Source organism: Symphalangus syndactylus, chromosome 21 (genome assembly GCF_028878055.3).
Source record: "Symphalangus syndactylus isolate Jambi chromosome 21, NHGRI_mSymSyn1-v2.1_pri, whole genome shotgun sequence".
Taxonomy (NCBI): domain Eukaryota; kingdom Metazoa; phylum Chordata; class Mammalia; order Primates; family Hylobatidae; genus Symphalangus; species Symphalangus syndactylus.
Window position 1 is genome coordinate 52,917,369 of NC_072443.2, and position 16,935 is coordinate 52,934,303.

A 16,935-nucleotide genomic window follows, 5' to 3' on the forward strand; every position below is an offset into this window, starting at 1 on the left:
TGGGGTGAGTAATTGGAAGTGACTGCTAACAGGTGGGGAGCTTCTTTTTGGAGTGAAAAAAATGGAAGCTTCTGGAATTAGTGATGATGGCTACACATTGTAAATGTACTGAAACCTCTTAATTGTACACTTTAAAATGGTTAAATGGTGGCTTTTAGCTCAATTTTTAAAAAGTTAAAAAGCAACACCTGAGCCCTTATTCCTTTGCTGAGACAAGCTATCTTTGTGACCCTTGCAACCTGAGATGGTTGCCATGGGCCACATTCACACAGCACTCTTGCAAGCCAGGTACCATTTTAGCACTACATGTCTGAACTTCATAATCACAATCATTGTGTGAGGTAGACACCACTATCCCATTTTTAAAAGACAAGTTAACAGGTACAGAGGTCAGGCAACCTCACCTGCAAGAAACAGGAAAAGCCAGGCCTAGGGCCTGAGCAACCTGGCTGTATCCTGAGCTCCCCTAGTGCAGAGCTTGCCTCCTGCATTCATACAGGCCCACACTCCCCATGGAGATGCTGGGGGAAGGTATGTGACCACCAGCCCTAACACAAAGCCACACCTGATGCCCTGAACTTGGTGAGCTCGCCCCACCCTCCAGCCCCAGCTGGGCCCAAGGTTTCAGAGGCCCCTCTCTACCTTTAGCTGCCATATTTGGGTGTCTTGTCCCTACTCCTTACCCCTTTTGTTTCCTTCCATTATTAGGTGCCCTTCTTTGTCTCTGTGAGGGTCTGTACAGAACTTATCTTTGTGTCCCTCCCCACCACAGGGCTGTACACTTTGTGAATGCTACTTGGATGTTTGTTAAATGAAAATGTGATGGTAAACTATAAAGTGGATGTTTGCCTTGGGGAGAGGGAGGTGTGGCCAGTTTTCCTGTTCTCTGGTCGAAATCCATCCTTCTAAAAACTGACACTTACTAAAGTGGAAACAACCAACTACCTCTGCATCACACTGCAGCCTGATTTGGTTCACACCACCCTACAACAAAGGTAGTTTCCTGAACAACTGATGTATTTTTCATTTATTCAATCAATTTAATTTTCAAATTACACCTTAAAATGGTAGTTGGTAATTAAGACTTAGTAACTAGTTTTTTCCCTTGGTTTCTTTCTAATAGTAAATGCTTTGGTATTTGAACTATAACAATACTTGTAATAAAAATGGCCTAAGACTTATTTTTTTTGAGACAGGGTCTTGCTGTGTCATCCAGGCTGAAGTGCAGTGGTGTGATCATAGCTCACTGCAGCCTCAATCTCCTGGGCTCAAGGGATCCTCCCACCTCAGCCTTCCGAGTAGCTGGGACCACAAGTGTATGCCACCATGCCCAATTAATTTTTAAAATTTTTTGTAGAGATGGGGTCTCATTATGTTGCCCAGTCTGGTTTTGAACTCCTGGGCTCAAGCAATCCTCCTGCCTCATCCTCCCAAAGTGCTAGGATTACAGGTGTTAAGCCACTGTGCCTGGCCAAATGGTATAAACTCCAAATGGAAGATGAGAAATGAGTTTTCACAAAGGGACCAAGGTAAAAGAGTGAGTGAGCTGAAATGGAGCAGCAGGCCCATATTCACATTAGGTTATCAAATGGATGCTGAGGTGGAATCTACAATTCCTAAAGGCTAGTATGGAGCTGTCAACAATACACAATACCAGAGGAATGTCAACAATACACAATGCCAGGGGAATCTTATTTGTCTTTGGGGTCAGCTTTTTTTTTTTTTTTTTTTAATATATATTTTTTGAGGCACGGTCTCTCTCTGTCATCCAGACTGGAGTGCAGTGGCATGATCATGGCTCACTGAAGCCTTGACCTCCTGGGCCCTCATGAGCTCAAATGATCCTCCTGCCTCAGCCTTCTGAGAATACAGGTGTGCACCACCACGCCCGGCTAATAAAAATATTTAGTGGGCCCTTAGCTTTAGCAAGGTTGATAGAAATTTGCTTTGTATTATTGATAGTTTAGAAGTATTTTTCATTTTCTGACTATATTTCATTATTGGAAAAGCCATATTTTTTTTGGACTGTTGTCAAATAATAATTTATTTTAAAAAAATCTCAAAACATGTTCAAACACATTCAGTAGCCAAGATCCACCATTGGCACACACATTAAGAAAGCACACACACTAGGCTTCTAGTTGGGCTAATTAAAATCTATATGGCTGGAAAGGTGGTTGGTTGTACTTAATGAAGCTTTTTTGAAGTGCAAAGCTATGCATAACAGATGCGCTTGAAAGCTGCAGAGTTTAAGACAGACTTAATTTTTCATGATTTTCCCAAAGCCAGTCATGATATTTATTTAATTTGTGGTCTTCAGGGTGCACCTGGAAGAAATACAACACACAAAGAGGCAGAGACCTTAATGTAACTTAGTCAGAAATACATTTTTTAAAATTGGCTTTTTAAATATTTGCTGGGGGACAGTACATTATGATACTATACCTAAAAGTTATAATCTTTAACCTCATGGGATTCATGAATATTTTAAGTTATACCTTATATTAAGGTAATCCCACACAGTTTACAAAGTATTGTCCAAATTACTACTCAACCATGACTTGGAGTGTGGGGTGGTGATGACATGAGTCAAGTATTAATATCTCACTTTCCAGAAGGAGGTTCTAGACCCTGAGAGGTTAAATGGATTCTCAGGTCACAATGGATTGCTCTGATGAAGCTGGGATAGGACTGTGGTCCTTCAGTTCAGGCTTGGCCAGACCTACTGGCTGAATGCATGAGGGTGAGTCTCAAGCTGAGTGGGCAGTGTACCAGGCCACCCACCAGCTGCCAGGATACCACCAGCATGCCACAGGCTGGGCATATTCAACAGGGCTGAAGCAGGACCCAGTCACCACAAAAGTAGTCTGAGACCACTAAGAGAAACCCAATAAGCATACATTGCAGGCCCAAACCTTCCTGCTTTCCTGTAGTGGTGTACTTTTGACAGGAGGAAAACCACGTCAGGCTTAGAGATAGCACACAAATAGGGAATGACGGGAACAGGGCCAGAGGTGACAAACCACTGGAGATGAGTCAGAGGCCACGCCTCTGGACTGGTCTTTGTGGACATGGGAGTGCCTACTGATCAAAAACCCCAAAACCCGCATGCCACCCGCTTCCCCGCAGCCAGGAACACAATTGTTTGTGACTGTAATAGCATTTGTATCCAATAAATAGTCTTAACCATAATGGTGGACTTATTTTGCCTCAGAGACCAAATGTGCTGAATTATGGATGGGAGTGGGCCTCACCTGCTTCCACTCATTGACACAAAAAATTCGGTAAGAGTCGTTGCCATATTTACCAATCCCATGAAGCTCAATCGGATACTTCCACTGCTTTGTCAGGTATTCATCTGAAGAATACAACATCCCACATATCAGGTCAGCTTCTAAAGACACCCTCCCAAAATGTGTGGTGATGGGGCAGGATGGAAAGAACAGCAGAAAGGGACAGGAAACGCTCCTTCCCGGCAACCCCAGTTGTGATCACTCTTCCTTCTGAATTCCTGCAGCACCCATATCATTTGCCAGTTCCTAACCACTCTTTTGTGCTGTGCTAATGAGACAGAGGCCACGTCCTTGAGGTCAAGAACTGGGCTTTCTGCTTCACTGACTTCTCCTAATTCTGCCTACATGCCTGACCCAGTGCTGGGCAAAGATTTATTGTTTTGGTCAGTGGGAGACTGTGGTTTGGGGAAAGTGGACTTTTTTAAATGCCTTGGGTGCTTGAGCTGAAAAACCTCCATTAATATAGTATCTGAGGACATTAAAGTTTAAGGTGTGGCTCTCTTAAATAAGCACAATGTATTATGTTTTTCCTTTGGGTATATAGGAAAATACCTGAGAACTTGACAATGGTTTTTGCCCGAAGATCGTAGAGACCAAGAGGTTTAAGAAGTTCTGACACATCTCTCCAGTCTGCGGTTCTTGCTACCTCAGCTGAAGGATACTTCTCCAGAAACTTCCAAAGCACAGGAATTGCCATTTTACCTGGGAAGTAAAAGTAACTGAATGATTACAAGACTCTAGATGGGCTGATTTCACGTTCAAGTAGTTTCTCATCTAGAAATCTCATCCAGAGGGTTTAAAAAAAAAACACTGGTGAGAAGCCATTATCTGAACCAGCAACCACTTTCAGAATCAAATACCAAAACTGCTAATATATTGGGCTAATAGTCCAAATTATGCTGAAAACTGGCCTTGCATGATTAGCTTTTAAATGATTAGATCAGAAGATAATGAGAGTAGAAGCATATAGAACACAAGGTACATTCAGTGAAAAAGATACTTTTAAACACACATGAAAGAGGGTGGAGAAATGTTAACTGATTTTCATTGATGATCAAAACGAATTTGGAAGTATAAAATAAATAAAATCGGCCGGGCGCGGTGGCTCACGCTTGTAATCCCAGCACTTTGGGAGGCCGAGGCGGGCGGATCATGAGGTCAGGAGATCGAGACCACGGTGAAACCCCGTCTCTACTAAAATATACAAAAAATTAGCCGGGCGCGGTGGCGGGCGCCTGTAGTCCCAGCTACTCGGAGGCTGAGGCAGGAGAATGGCGTGAACCCGGGAGGCGGAGCTTGCAGTGAGCCGAGATTGCGCCACTGCACTCCAGCCCGGGCGACAGAGCGAGACTCTGTCTCAAAAAAAAAAAAATAAAATAAAAAAAATAAATAAAATCTACCCCTTTATTCTAAAAGGTCTGTTGGATGTCATCTAGTCTAATTTCCTCATAGGTGAAGAGTTTAAGGGTGAAGGGGGAATGCCTTATCCCAGGTGACACACTCAAAATGGACTTTGAACCCAGGCCTCAATTCAGTGCTTTCTCCTTACCACACTGTCTCTACTAAGACAAAGATGATAATAATCCCCAAACCTGAGGTCCGATTGAGAAATATAGTAGCGATGAGAAGCTTCCATGGATCGTGAAAAAGTGTTTCTTGAATGAGATTAAAAGGTGACCGAGGAGGTGTCCATTTCTTAAAGGCTTTACGTCGTGGGGGGCTAAGAGCTAAACAAACATACTGCATCAGAATTGAAAACCCAAAATAGAATTAGAATTTGCTGTTCTGATTGGGAAAGGGATACCTTCTTTGTTGTATTTGCTGGAAAAATACAGGCTTGTTTTCCTTCTTTCTATCTGTGTTCGTGGGATGGTATCTTCTGAAAAGGAAAAGTGAACACTTTATTGACTATGGTTTAGCTTAAAGCAATATTCCGGGATGCAAATAATAATATCAACACTATTACAAAGCATGCCGGGCACTATTCTAAGCCCTTTACATAAATACCCAATTAATCCAACTAATGACCCATGAACTTGGTACTATTTTTGTCTCCACTTTACAGATAAGGACATTGAGGCACAGAGAAGCTAAGTAACTTGCTCAAGATCACACAGATACTAAGTGTCCCAGCTAAAATTCAAATCCAGACAGTCTGGCTCCTGAGTCCTCACCTTTAACCACTCTGTGACACTAGTTCTTTATGACTTATGTTCAGAGTTTATAGTATTGAAAAATTAAAGGCAGTATGGAATATTTTAAATTACAATGCATTTGTATAATGTGGCCATTAAAGTATTTTTTAGACTATTGTGAATATTTTCCTGTTAACTTCTAAATGAGAAAAGCAAGAGTCTACATATGATCCCAATTTTATAAAAAAGGGGAAACATATATAAATAAAAATACAGAAGTTAAGAATGAAATAAGCCAAAATGATATAATGGTTGTTGCCAAGTGCTAATTTTTCTTTCCTTCTTGTCTGTATTTTCCAAAATTTCTGCAGTGAACACTTACTTTTACGCTTACCAAAAAAAGGGATACAGACAAAACAGAATCTGCAGAAAAACCTACAATTTGATCCCTAGAGCACTTGAGACAACTACCTATTGAGAACCTCTATCTACTGGGAACCAGTGTTATCAGACTTCTCAAATTTCTAAAATCACATGTAATACTCCTTAACCATACCCTCGCAATTTGAATATCAGTTAATAATACCTTGCATTTGTATAGCATCTTTTTCACTTCTCGTTTTACAATATTTTTGATGTGAAAAACAGGACTAGTCAGGATGGTTACCTCTATTTTACAGATGAAGTAACTAAACCTTCTAAATTAAGCAATCGTCCCAAAATGATACTGGGATTGACTATAAACTGGAACAAGTATCCAGGTCTCCAGATAATTAGACTACTGTTTTTTCGCTATTTTAGTTTGAGTAGGTAAAGCCCAGTAGAGAGTAAAAAAAGAACAAAGGAAACTACTCTGACTGCTCTGATTTGACAACTTTTTCTGTGGGCTCCTATGAATAATTACTAGTCTCCTTTATGCCAGGTTTACTTGGCAATTTCTAGCTAAGCCAATGGGTGTCTTTACTATTTCATGGACACCTAGTACTAAGAGTACTTCATCTCATGTTAAGAACTAGACTCTTACCACAAAAAAGAGGTTTTAATATTTGCCCATTTTGCTAGCAATAAATCTACATAAACCTCAAAGCTTTCTTCAAGAAGCTCAGTGTTTAGGACACAGACTTAGGCAGTTCTTCTGAATTCTGCAAGAATTCTTATGCAGTTCCTAGGTATATATGGCCATCTTGTGTTAAAGGCAGAGAAACTCCAGGCACAGAAAAGACATAAAATCATGGGTAGAACTGGGAACAAGAATCAAACCTAATCTCCTGCTTCACAAATTTGTCCAGGCTGTTTCCCCACAGGAGTTTAAGTAAAATTATTATTCTTTAAAGGAGTTATTCATTATACCATAATGGCATAATGAGTAACTAATACAGGGCTGCTCAAAAGGTCTCCCTTTTATCTCTTATTCACTGAGGTATTATAAAGACAAAATTGCTAAGTTCTGAATTCTGTATTAAGAGCATATTACAAATAATAGATGAACTATGTGATTATACTTTTGAATTATTTAGAGCTCTAAAGCATTTTAGAGAAGCATTACATTAAAAGAGAAGATAAAAATGACTATGATATATACAAAATTAAATTGGAAGTCACACTTAGTAGTAAGTATCAGGAGGGGTGTGAAGAGAAGACACCAACTATTCTCCACTCATTTATGTATATAAGAAGCCTTCCCTAAATTTTTCACAAGTGAAGGCTTTTAATTTTCCTTCAAGTTTTAAGATTACTGGCTGGAAAGAGGATGGGAAGAAGGGAAAGCACTGCTGAGAAGGAGAGTCCCAGCCGCTGCACCAGGGAGAGATGACGGCAGTTGTTAATAGTAATACTCTCCTTTGCCATGGCATCACGACAGCAGTCAGCTGATTTTCTCTCTGCCATAGGAAACTGCTTGAATATCAGTTTAAGATAAAGTATTAGGATCAACTGGTGTCTCATATTTGGCCCTATTTCTTGGCTCTATTTTCACATCTTAACCATGTATAGGCATGAATACAAGATGCAGGATTATAAATTTCTCATCACATAATGTTTAATAGTGCTTGAAAGCACTGGACACCTTGAAATATTTTCTCACCAGTAAAGTCTTTCCTGGTTGGTGAGCAGTTGTTGTCCATTTCAGAGCCACGTTTTAAAATGTCAGTATGCAAATGTTCTTTCCTTTCCACAGCTTCTACTTTTGTTCCGATTTCTTCAGATTCTAAAAAGGTATCCTCATACTTCTTGTTGTGTTCTGAGTCTTTGGCTGAACAAAATTTGTTTATGATGCCAGAAGTTTTTTGTTCAAAACAAAAATTTGATGCTGAACTCAATGATCTTTCTTTTACAAGGCTCTTTTCTTCACTGGTCACACTGAGGGTCTCACCACATGCTCCAGCATCAGAAATAGAGACAGTTCTATCAAGCTGACTTTTTTGTGCAACAGGTTCACTTTCAGCATCTGCTTTATTACACACAGATTCTCTTTTGCTGTCACTTTGAACAAAATCTGAACAGCTCTTCCTACATCCTTTTTTAGTTTTCTTAATTGGGATTCCTTTCAAAATAGTCACCTTTCCTTTGGGCTTTCTAACCTTTCTGAAGTTCACATCATCAACACCCTCATCTTCTTTCAAAAGCAAATGAGTGGAAGTAAAGTTAGAGAGTCCTCTGCTCTCCCGCAACTCTGAACTACTACTTGGCGGCATAAACACATCCTTTTTGTACTTGCTTCGGGTCCTGAGGTTCCAGTTTGAATTGTTACTTTGGTTTTGTAGATGGGATGTCAGGGATGCCATGCTGCAGTCTTTATATCTTGACTTGATACTCCTTTTAGAAAGCACAGTAAACTCAAAATCTTCTGGCTTAAGAGAAGTCTCTCCATTTTTGTGAAGATAATTAGCAAGTGAACTTTTGGATCTGAACTTCAGTCCTTGTGGGCTAAAAAATGATATTAAAGGAAACTTACTGCTAGTAGAGAGAAGGGACTTTTAAAAGAACTGGACCACATTTCAGATTTCTAATTAATTTCCAAATGTTGCCATGGGCATCTGTCATTTAAAAATGAAAAAGAGTGATAAACGGCACTTTTAAATGGTTTCCTCTATGACAATATAAATTTATAAATATAACTAAAATGCAACATACCCGTTAACCATTCACAGTAGGAGGGACAAAATGTATGTAATTTTCCCCAAATCACTTGATGTAATTAATAGCAACATTGAAAGAATAGAATCTGCAATGGTTTTATGATAAAAATATAAAGAAGCTAAGATTCCTGCTATACTCCCACCACCTGCCCAGACAAAATCATTTGGCTGTACTATCTTTACCATCTTATATGCTTACCTGATAAAGTACACATCAAATCTTCCTGCTGTCTTCCCAAATAACCTTTGCTTCACAACTCTTTCCCATCCACATGGGACAGACTTGTGGCATTCTGTCCCTGCAGTAGCACCAAACTGAGCAGAAGCGATGGGTTCTTGTAGCAGAGGATTACATTCACTGCTTCTTTTTATCATCATTTGTTCCTCATCTTCTCCCACTCTTTCCAATTCCATAGCAACACCTTCTTTGCTGGAAAAACAAAGTCTAAGTGATTAACTTATTTAAAATTTATCTTCCACTGCCTACTCAGTTTTAATCCATGACAATGCAGGAACCACATAGATTATCCATATTAAAATGAGGGAGATTAAAGTCAGTACGGCCCAGTCTTGTGCTATGGGAGTATTTTCCTATCTTCCAAAAGCTTCCCATATCCTACAGCACAGGTTAAAAAGTGTTGGAAATCCCTGCACAACAAAAAAGTCGAGTTAGAAACTCTTCGGATTAATCACTGAGTAGGGCTATTATAAAGATTTCTGGGGACGCTTACCATAAATTTAAGAATATGAACCAATAGCTGAGCTCTTAAGCACCAGAAAATGCTTAAATAAATCAGTGAGTTACACTGTCTTCTCTGCAGATAAATGAGGTAAAAGTTTTACATAATGTAAAATTTCTGGGAGAGAGTGTGTATCACTTTCATCAGATGTAATCCTCTAGAAGGTAAATAATTTGATACAGAATTTTTTTTTTTTTTTTTTGAGACAGAGTCTCGCTGTCGCCCAGGTTGGAGTGCAGTGGCGCGATCTCGGCTCACTGCAGGCTCCGCCCCCGGGGGTTCACGCCATTCTCCTGCCTCAGCCTCCCGAGTAGCTGGGACTACAGGCGCCCGCCACCTCGCCCGGCTAATTTTTTGTATTTTTTTAGTAGAGACGGGGTTTCACCGTGTTAGCCAGGATGGTCTCGATCTCCTGACCTCGTGATCCTTCCGCCTCGGCGTCCCAAAGTGCTGGGATTACAGACATGAGCCACCGCGCCCGGCCTGATACAGAATTTTTGAATTTCCTTCATTCTTTTTTTTTTTTTTTTTTTTTTTTGAGACGGAGTCTCGCTCTGTGGCCCAGGCTGGAGTGCAGTGGCGCAATCTCGGCTCACTGCAAGCTCTGCCTCCCGGGTTCACGCCATTCTCCTGCCTCAGCCTCTCCGAGTAGCTGGGACTACAGGCGCCCGCCACCACGCCCGGCTAATTTTTTGTATTTTTTTTTTAGTAGAGACAGAGTTTCACCGTGGTCTCGATCTCCTGACCTCGTGATCCGCCCGCCTCGGCCTCCCAAAGTGCTGGGATTACAAGCGTGAGCCACCGCGCCCGGCCATCTCCTCCATTCTTGATCCTCATAGTAACCTTGTTGGTACGATAAGGTTTACTCTCAATTTATTGAAAAAATTTAGTGACAGAAAGGTTAAATTACTTGCAGAACAGACACCAGAACCCAAGTCTACCAAATCTTGGTCTAATACTTCTCCCCCATACTATTATTGAAAAAAGCTGGTAAGGCAAGGTGGCTCATGCCTGTAATGCTAGCACTTTGGGAGGAGGAAGTGGGAAGATCACCTGATCCCAAGAGTTTGAGACCAGCCTGGGCAGCACAGTGAGATCCTCATCTTTACAAAAAAAGAAAAAACAACAACAACAACAACAAGAAGCAGCCGGGCGTGGTGGAGCATACCTGTGGTCCCAGCTACTAAGGAGGCCCGGGTAGGAGGACTGCTTGAGCCCGGCAGGTCAAGGCTTCAGGGAGCTATGATTGTGCCACTGCACTCCAGCCGGGGTGACAGAGCCAGACCTCATCTCAAAAAAAAAAAAAAAAAAAAAAACTAAACTAAAACTTCATTAAAGTTCCAATGTGTCTTCTATGATGAAAACATAATTTTAAAATTAAAAAAAGAAAAATTTCAGTAAAGTGTATCCTAATCACTAAACCACAGATTGCAAAAGGTGGATGGGTCTAGAGAGATCATTTCCCAAGTTCTTTTCTACAAATAGGGAAACTGCAAGAACTAGAATTAGAATCAAGGTTTTCTGATGTAATTTGGAGTAAAATAATTTTGAAGAGCTGGATGGATCTTATGAAATGATATTGTTTACAATTTTAGAGATAAAGATACTGAAGCCTGGTGGAATCAGCACAAACTCTTGGAGACTGGGGCTCAAATCCCAGCTCTACCAGCTGTTAAGTTTAGCAGCAAGTTACTTAACATCTCAAAGTCTCTGTAAAAGACTCTGTAAAAAGAAAGTGATGCCTCTTTCAAAGTAGTTCTTAGGATTAAATTTTGAAAAAACTAGGTAAATCTTTTTTTTATTATTATACTTTAGGTTTTAGGGTACATGTGCACAATGTGCAGGTTTGTTACATATGTATCCATGTGCCATGTTGATTTCCTGCACCCATTAACTCGTCATTTAGCATTAGGTATATCTCCTAATGCTGTCCCTCCCCCCTCCCCCCACCCCACAACAGTCCCCGGAGTGTGATGTTCCCCTTCCTGTGTCCATGAGTTCTCATTGTTCAATTCCCACCTATGAGTGAGAACATGCGGTGTTTGGTTTTTTGTCCTTGCGACAGTTTACTGAGAATGATGTTTTCCAATTTCATCCATGTCCCTACAAAGGACAGGAACTCATCATTTTTTATCTCTTAACCTCCTATCACACACGTACTCTAATGACTTCCTAGGATCCTCCGACCCAAGGGGACCTCTTGCACAAAACCTCCCGGCTCCCCCCCGTCTCCCCCCTCCGTGTCCCCTAGTCATCTTGGATGAGGAAGTCGGGCGCACCCCAGGGCTGATCCCAAAGGAAGAGCACCTGAGCTCCAGACCCTAGTAACTAAACCCGTGGGCTTCGAGGTCTCTGCCGACCCTCTGTCAAAGGTTAGAAAGGCCCACACACCGTCCACTCTCTCGATACCATTTTACAGGTGGTGAAACTGAGGCCCAAAAGGGGACAGTAACTTACCGGAGGTCACTCGGCGGTTCTGGGACCAGGCGCTCACTAGAGGTGACGGTGGGGGCAGCTCCGCGGTCCCCCAGGCTCAGACTCTCCAACCGAGTCGTGCCCATCGAGCAGGGTCCGGCTGCAGCAACGAGCCCAGCGCTGCGACGCCCGGGATGTAGGGCGGAGTAAAATGTGAAACCTCCTCAGCTCACGGCACCGGGATGCAACCGAGGTCTGAATGTTGCAAAAGCGCCCCAGACGCCGCGGCTGCTTTTCGGCCGCCCCCTCGGCTACAGCCGCCATTTCCACGCTCCACCAATCAAATCCATTGTCCAGGAAGACGCACCGCCCCCACACGCCCCGACCAATCGCGCGCGCTCTGGTTGCGCTGGCGCCTTAGGGGCTCCAGTTCCACCATTGCTTTTGCTGCTTTTCTCGCTTTCCCTTTCGGACATGCGCGCTCGGAGCAAGGCGCCCTCGCATTCAGCTTACCGCGCATGTACGTTGCCAGGGGTAACGCAGGTAGCCAAAGTGGCTTGTGGAGTGGCGACAGTTAGTGAGGCGGTTGCCGAGACAGACGCTGAGGCAGGGAAGAGGAGCCCGAGGCGTAAGGGAAGCCGTGATGAGGGCCGTGTTGACGTGGAGAGATAAAGCCGAGCACTGGTGAGGAGCGGGGCGGTCCGGGAAAAGCGGGAGGTCGAGTCCCCGCGGGTACTGCGCGAGCCGCTGCAGCGTGTTTGAGGGGGGCAGCGGGCTTGCTGCCTGGGCCGAGGGCACTGAACCCCGGCCTGGGAGACTGCAGGGTCGCCCTCCCGCCCCTTGGCGGTTGGAGAAACTCCCGAGGGTTGGAGAGCGGCAAAGGGAGGTGCCGCGCTTGAAGTAGTGGCCAGTGGAGGCGGCTTTTCCCTCACGGTCTGGCCTTGTCGCTGCCTTGGATTCATCTCACACCCACGACACAGCACGAAGCTGCTCAAGCTTCACAGTTCTTGCCACATCCACATAGTACCCATACTCTTGTTTTCTTGACGTTTTTCTCTAAATTGTCTCATTTAATTATGATTTCACATTTTACAAGGAAACTTTATTACTCCATTTATGAAAACCAGTGTCACTTGCTCTAAGTGTTAAGATAAAATCAGCGTCGCTTGCTCTAAGTGTAAAAGTAAAACTTAAAGTAGGGAGAAACAAAACTGAACAAGCTGTAGCTAGCTATTGTTGCTAGGGAGCCTTTAAACCTGAGATCTCGTTTCTCTAAAACTGGAGATTGGCAGGTATGATCAGAGAGGTGCTCAAAATGAGCATCAAAGACAAGCTCTCCTAATTGGGAAGTTTGAAAAAGAATTGAAGGGGAATGATTTTGTCACCTTTTGATTCAGTTATTTAATGTCCTATTCCATTGTTACCTCCTAAATCTATAACATAGCAATCTGTTTTGTCATATCCTTACTTATGGGATAGGTCTTGGCCTGACTTTGAAAATCATTCAGCATTGTTGTGAAGCCTCTGTTCTGGCCACTGGAGCAGGTTACTTGTCTTTGGTTCTGTCCTTTCTGAGATCTTTCTCTATGTAAAGCATGCCGTCTCTCCTCATCTCACACGGAAATCCTGAACACCCTTCAAGGCTCACGTTGGAGACGGGTCCTCTCTTTTGTTTTCGGCTCTAGTGGTAGCTGACACTATGTGCCAGGTGCTGGCTAAGCACTTCATATCCTTTATCTCGTTGTCTCTTCACCACTCTCTGAGGTAGGTACTATAATTTCCTCTATTTTATGTATGAAGAAACTGAAGCCCAGAGAGGGTGGATAATTTGCCAACGTCACACAGTGAGGGGTGGAGCCAGCTTTCAAGCTCAGGTCTTCCTCCAACGTCAATGCTCTCAGCCACTACATTAATTTTTCCTTATATTACAGACGTGGCAAACTCAAATGTCTGCAGGAGACAGGCAGGTAACATAAATGGGAGATGTTTATTTGCATCTTAAACACTAGGAATTGTATGTTTTCCCTAGGAATAGTCTTGTATTCTGTACCCCATTTTTCTTGAAACACAGCCCTATCAGTGAATCTTTCATTTGTACTTTTAATAGAGATTTGAGTTTTAAAAAATCATTTTACTTTTAACTTTATTATAAACGTACCGATAGCACAAGCTGATGATAGCTGGCAACTGAACATTTGGCTTCAATGTCAGGGTAATAGAGTGTGGCAAACTGCAGAGCTCATGCTCAGCCTAAAAGGGGCAGCTGCGGCTCAGCTCCTGCCAATTACCACCATGCAGGAATTTGGCCTAGTGTGCTCAGCTCTTCCTGTTTTTACCAGAAGCTAGGAATCTGGGTTTTTATGTGAAATAGCCTAATTTTTAAATGTTAGCATCTTTGAAAAAAAAAAACAAATCAAAACACTGTCGGCCAAATAAAACATTTGCTGGCCAAATGCAGCCTGATTTGCTCTGTTTTCAACCCCTGGCACAGAATTTTGTTCATTTCTCTCTTGTGGTACTTTCAGAGTCTGTTGAGCGTAAGAGTTAATTTTTTAAATCTGTTTATTTCAGAAGTCTAATAAACCCGTTAAAGGCAATGGCTATGTCGTACTCATTTCCAAATTATTCTAGAGCCTAGTCAGGTCAGTGGTTGTTGTTACTATGGATAGTAATAAAATACTAGATATATATAAAATGAAATACTGTGGGTAGATGTATTCATACATGAATGAATAAGTGAGTGAATGAATGATGAATAAAGATTGGTTGTCTGGTTTTTGGCCCATTACAGGTTTGAGACAACCTATTAGGATAAGGGATGTAGGGGTTCTATAGACCATCAATCCTGATGGCTGCTAGATATACCAGCTGATAGCCCAGAATGAAAACAAAACAAGCCGGGCGCGGTGGCTCACGCTTGTAATCCCAGCACTTTGGGAGGCCGAGGCGGGCGGATCACCAGGTCAGGAGATCGAGACCACGGTGAAACCCCGTCTCTACTAAAAATACAAAAAATATTAGCTGGGCGTGGTGGCGGGCGCCTGTAGTCCCAGCTACCCGGAGAGGCTGAGGCAGGAGAATGGCGTGAACCCAGGAGGCGGAGCTTGCAGTGAGCCGAGATTGCGCCACTGCACTCCAGCCTGGGTGAGACTCCGTCTCAAAAAAAAAAAAAAAAAAAAAAAAACAAAACAAAAAACTAAAAAAAAAAAAAAAAGATAGTAGAACTAAAAAAAATCCTAGATGTCAAAGATTAGTCCTCCACATCCAAATCAGCCATTGTCTCCCGGTCTGCTCCTTTGCTTCTATTTTAACCTTCACATAGCAGCAGGAACTCTCTTTTTTTACGACCTCCTCCTGTGATCCTGTTACTCTACTTCTCATAAACCTAGAGTGATTCCCAATTACTTTCCATGTCAAATTGTGCGTTTTGCTAGAGGGTCCTCCTGACCCTCCTCCCCATCAGGCTTGCAACATTTAAATTTGTACTTTTAGGTTGAGCTGAAAACTCTATTTTTCTACCCGAAGATCCTTCCCAAATGCTCCCTTACTCTATGGACTCCCTAGTTTTCTCCTTTAAATGCACAGCTCCAGGTTCATCTCAACCAGGATGCCTTATTAGGCTAGCCCACTGTATTCCAATCAGGCTAGCATCTGCTATAACTCTCCATTCATGCCAGCTAGTATTTACTGACTACTTGCTATAGGCCACATGTCTTTATATGTGTTATCATGTTTAATCTCTACAACATGTGAGGTTGGAATTTTTATCTCATTTAAAGATGAAGAAATTGAGATTTAATGAGGTGACATAAGTTACCTAAGATTACAAAATGAGTAAGTGGGGCAGGGTCAGATTATGCAGGAGTTGGAGAGGCACTGTGGGACATCGGTTTATAGTGAGGTGGGTGCAGGGTTGTCAGAGGACAATTTGCAGGATTCCTCTGTATCTCTGCAATGGAATCTGACAGTGTGTCTTTTGACAATGTATCTCTTTTATGAAAAGAGGCAGGTGGAGAGAGAACCATCCTACAGTAGAACAGACTGCCTGCAAATGAGTGAGCTCCCAGCCCTGGAGTGTTCAAGCAGGGGCTAGATGGCCATCTATAAGGAATTCTTGCCCTTATAGATGGACTGCATGACAAGGTCTAGAGTCCTTTCCAATTCTGAGTTTCTGGTGATTTCATAATTATATTTATTATGTGTCTAGGACAGTGCCATGCACTGTGGGTCCACAAATATATAGAACATGGCCAATGCTCTCAAATTGTGTATGACTATAATTAAAGGGGCAAGGCAAGATAGTATCTAACACAATGTAAAGAAGACTGTATAAGTCAGAGCTAAACTGAAATGTACAGATTCTAAGTACATTAAGAGTTTAGATTAGGGCAAATCAGACATATATATTATATTTTAGGAAGGCAAATTTCAAGATATTCAGAGAAAATGAATTTTTATATGTAAGAGGAAGATAGTTCAGGCTTGGCTCAAATGAGACATTCAGAAATGATTTTGTGATAATTCAACCCAAAATGACCCTTATGAAGAAGAGGTCACACAGGAGCCACTTTGATGAGCTCATGTGTACAAGGCAGAAAGGAAGCCACATACCAAGGATGACTGTAGATGAGAGGTGCAGACACTGCTCTGACATCTAATAATCCACCATAGCAATCCACAAGTGTCAGGTGCTTTGCAGAGACTGGCTTGTGCACTCCATGAGTAGGAGGCTACCTCTCTATCCTTGTTTTGTAGGTGAGAATGAAAGCTCAAATAGGAGATCAGCTTTTCTGGCCCCACCTCCCCCCTACTTTTTATTCCACCATTCTGCTTCTCCTCAAAATGTGAAATGTGCCAAGGCTCAGAGGAAGAAAGCATAAGAAACAAGGAAGGCCCAGGTCTGTTACCACATAATGGTGAGGAAGCTGAAAAACTCAGGGCTTCAGTTTGCCCAGCTGGAAAGAGTGTGATAATCATCCTTGTTCCAGCTTCTTTATCAGCCAGCTCTGTGACAAGGAGCAAACAACTTGCCTCTCTGTACTTTAGTTTCCTCATTGGTAAAATTGGGGCAGTGGTGCCTGTCCTGTCTACTACATTATGTTTTCGTAAGGATCAAATAAGATAATGTAAGTTTACATTTTTTTTTTTTTTTTTTTGGAGACAGAGTCTCGCTCTGTTGCCAGGCTGGAGTGCAGTGGTGCAATCTTGGCTCACT

At 42.4% G+C, this 16,935-nt stretch overlaps 3 protein-coding genes across 26 annotated transcripts in view; 1 reads left to right on the plus strand and 2 right to left on the minus strand.

The window, feature by feature from the left end:
• Positions 1-1,883, minus strand: part of EFCAB12 (EF-hand calcium binding domain 12) — a 32,938-nt gene extending 31,055 nt beyond the window's left edge. For all 4 annotated transcript variants that reach the window (XM_055259159.2, XM_063630215.1, XM_055259161.2 and 1 more), the window contains exon 1: positions 189-1,883. The gene's annotated coding sequence lies outside the window, so the exon portion shown is untranslated. The remainder of the gene's footprint in view (positions 1-188) is intronic.
• Positions 1,884-2,014: 131 nt separating this feature from the next.
• On the minus strand, positions 2,015-12,161 carry MBD4 (methyl-CpG binding domain 4, DNA glycosylase). 8 transcript variants are annotated; one of them, XM_055259155.2, is made up of 8 exons: positions 11,763-12,161; positions 8,765-8,995; positions 7,512-8,353; positions 5,098-5,172; positions 4,886-5,020; positions 3,846-3,995; positions 3,255-3,358; positions 2,015-2,327 (listed from the first exon to the last, which is right to left on the minus strand). In XM_055259155.2, the coding sequence occupies exons 1-8, from the start codon at positions 11,864-11,866 to the stop codon at positions 2,250-2,252; spliced, it is 1,719 nt and encodes a 572-aa protein (XP_055115130.2). In that variant the 5' UTR covers positions 11,867-12,161; the 3' UTR covers positions 2,015-2,249. The 8 variants fall into 8 exon arrangements, with proteins under 8 accessions (XP_055115130.2, XP_063486295.1, XP_063486293.1 ...); XM_063630225.1 differs by having other exon boundaries at positions 3,308-3,358; positions 5,098-5,169; positions 11,763-12,137; XM_063630223.1 differs by having other exon boundaries at positions 5,098-5,169; positions 11,763-12,137.
• A 1-nt stretch (position 12,162) lies between these two features.
• Positions 12,163-16,935, plus strand: part of IFT122 (intraflagellar transport 122) — an 81,085-nt gene continuing 76,312 nt past the window's right edge. For 11 of the 14 annotated variants that reach the window (XM_055259119.2, XM_055259120.2, XM_055259121.2 and 8 more), the window contains exon 1: positions 12,172-12,404. In XM_055259119.2, coding sequence (XP_055115094.2) covers positions 12,364-12,404 — 41 coding nt within the window. In that variant the 5' untranslated portion in view covers positions 12,172-12,363. Of the gene's footprint in view, positions 12,405-16,935 lie in introns of all 14 variants that reach the window. The other 3 variants (XM_055259125.2, XM_055259127.2, XM_055259124.2) reach the window with 2 other exon arrangements.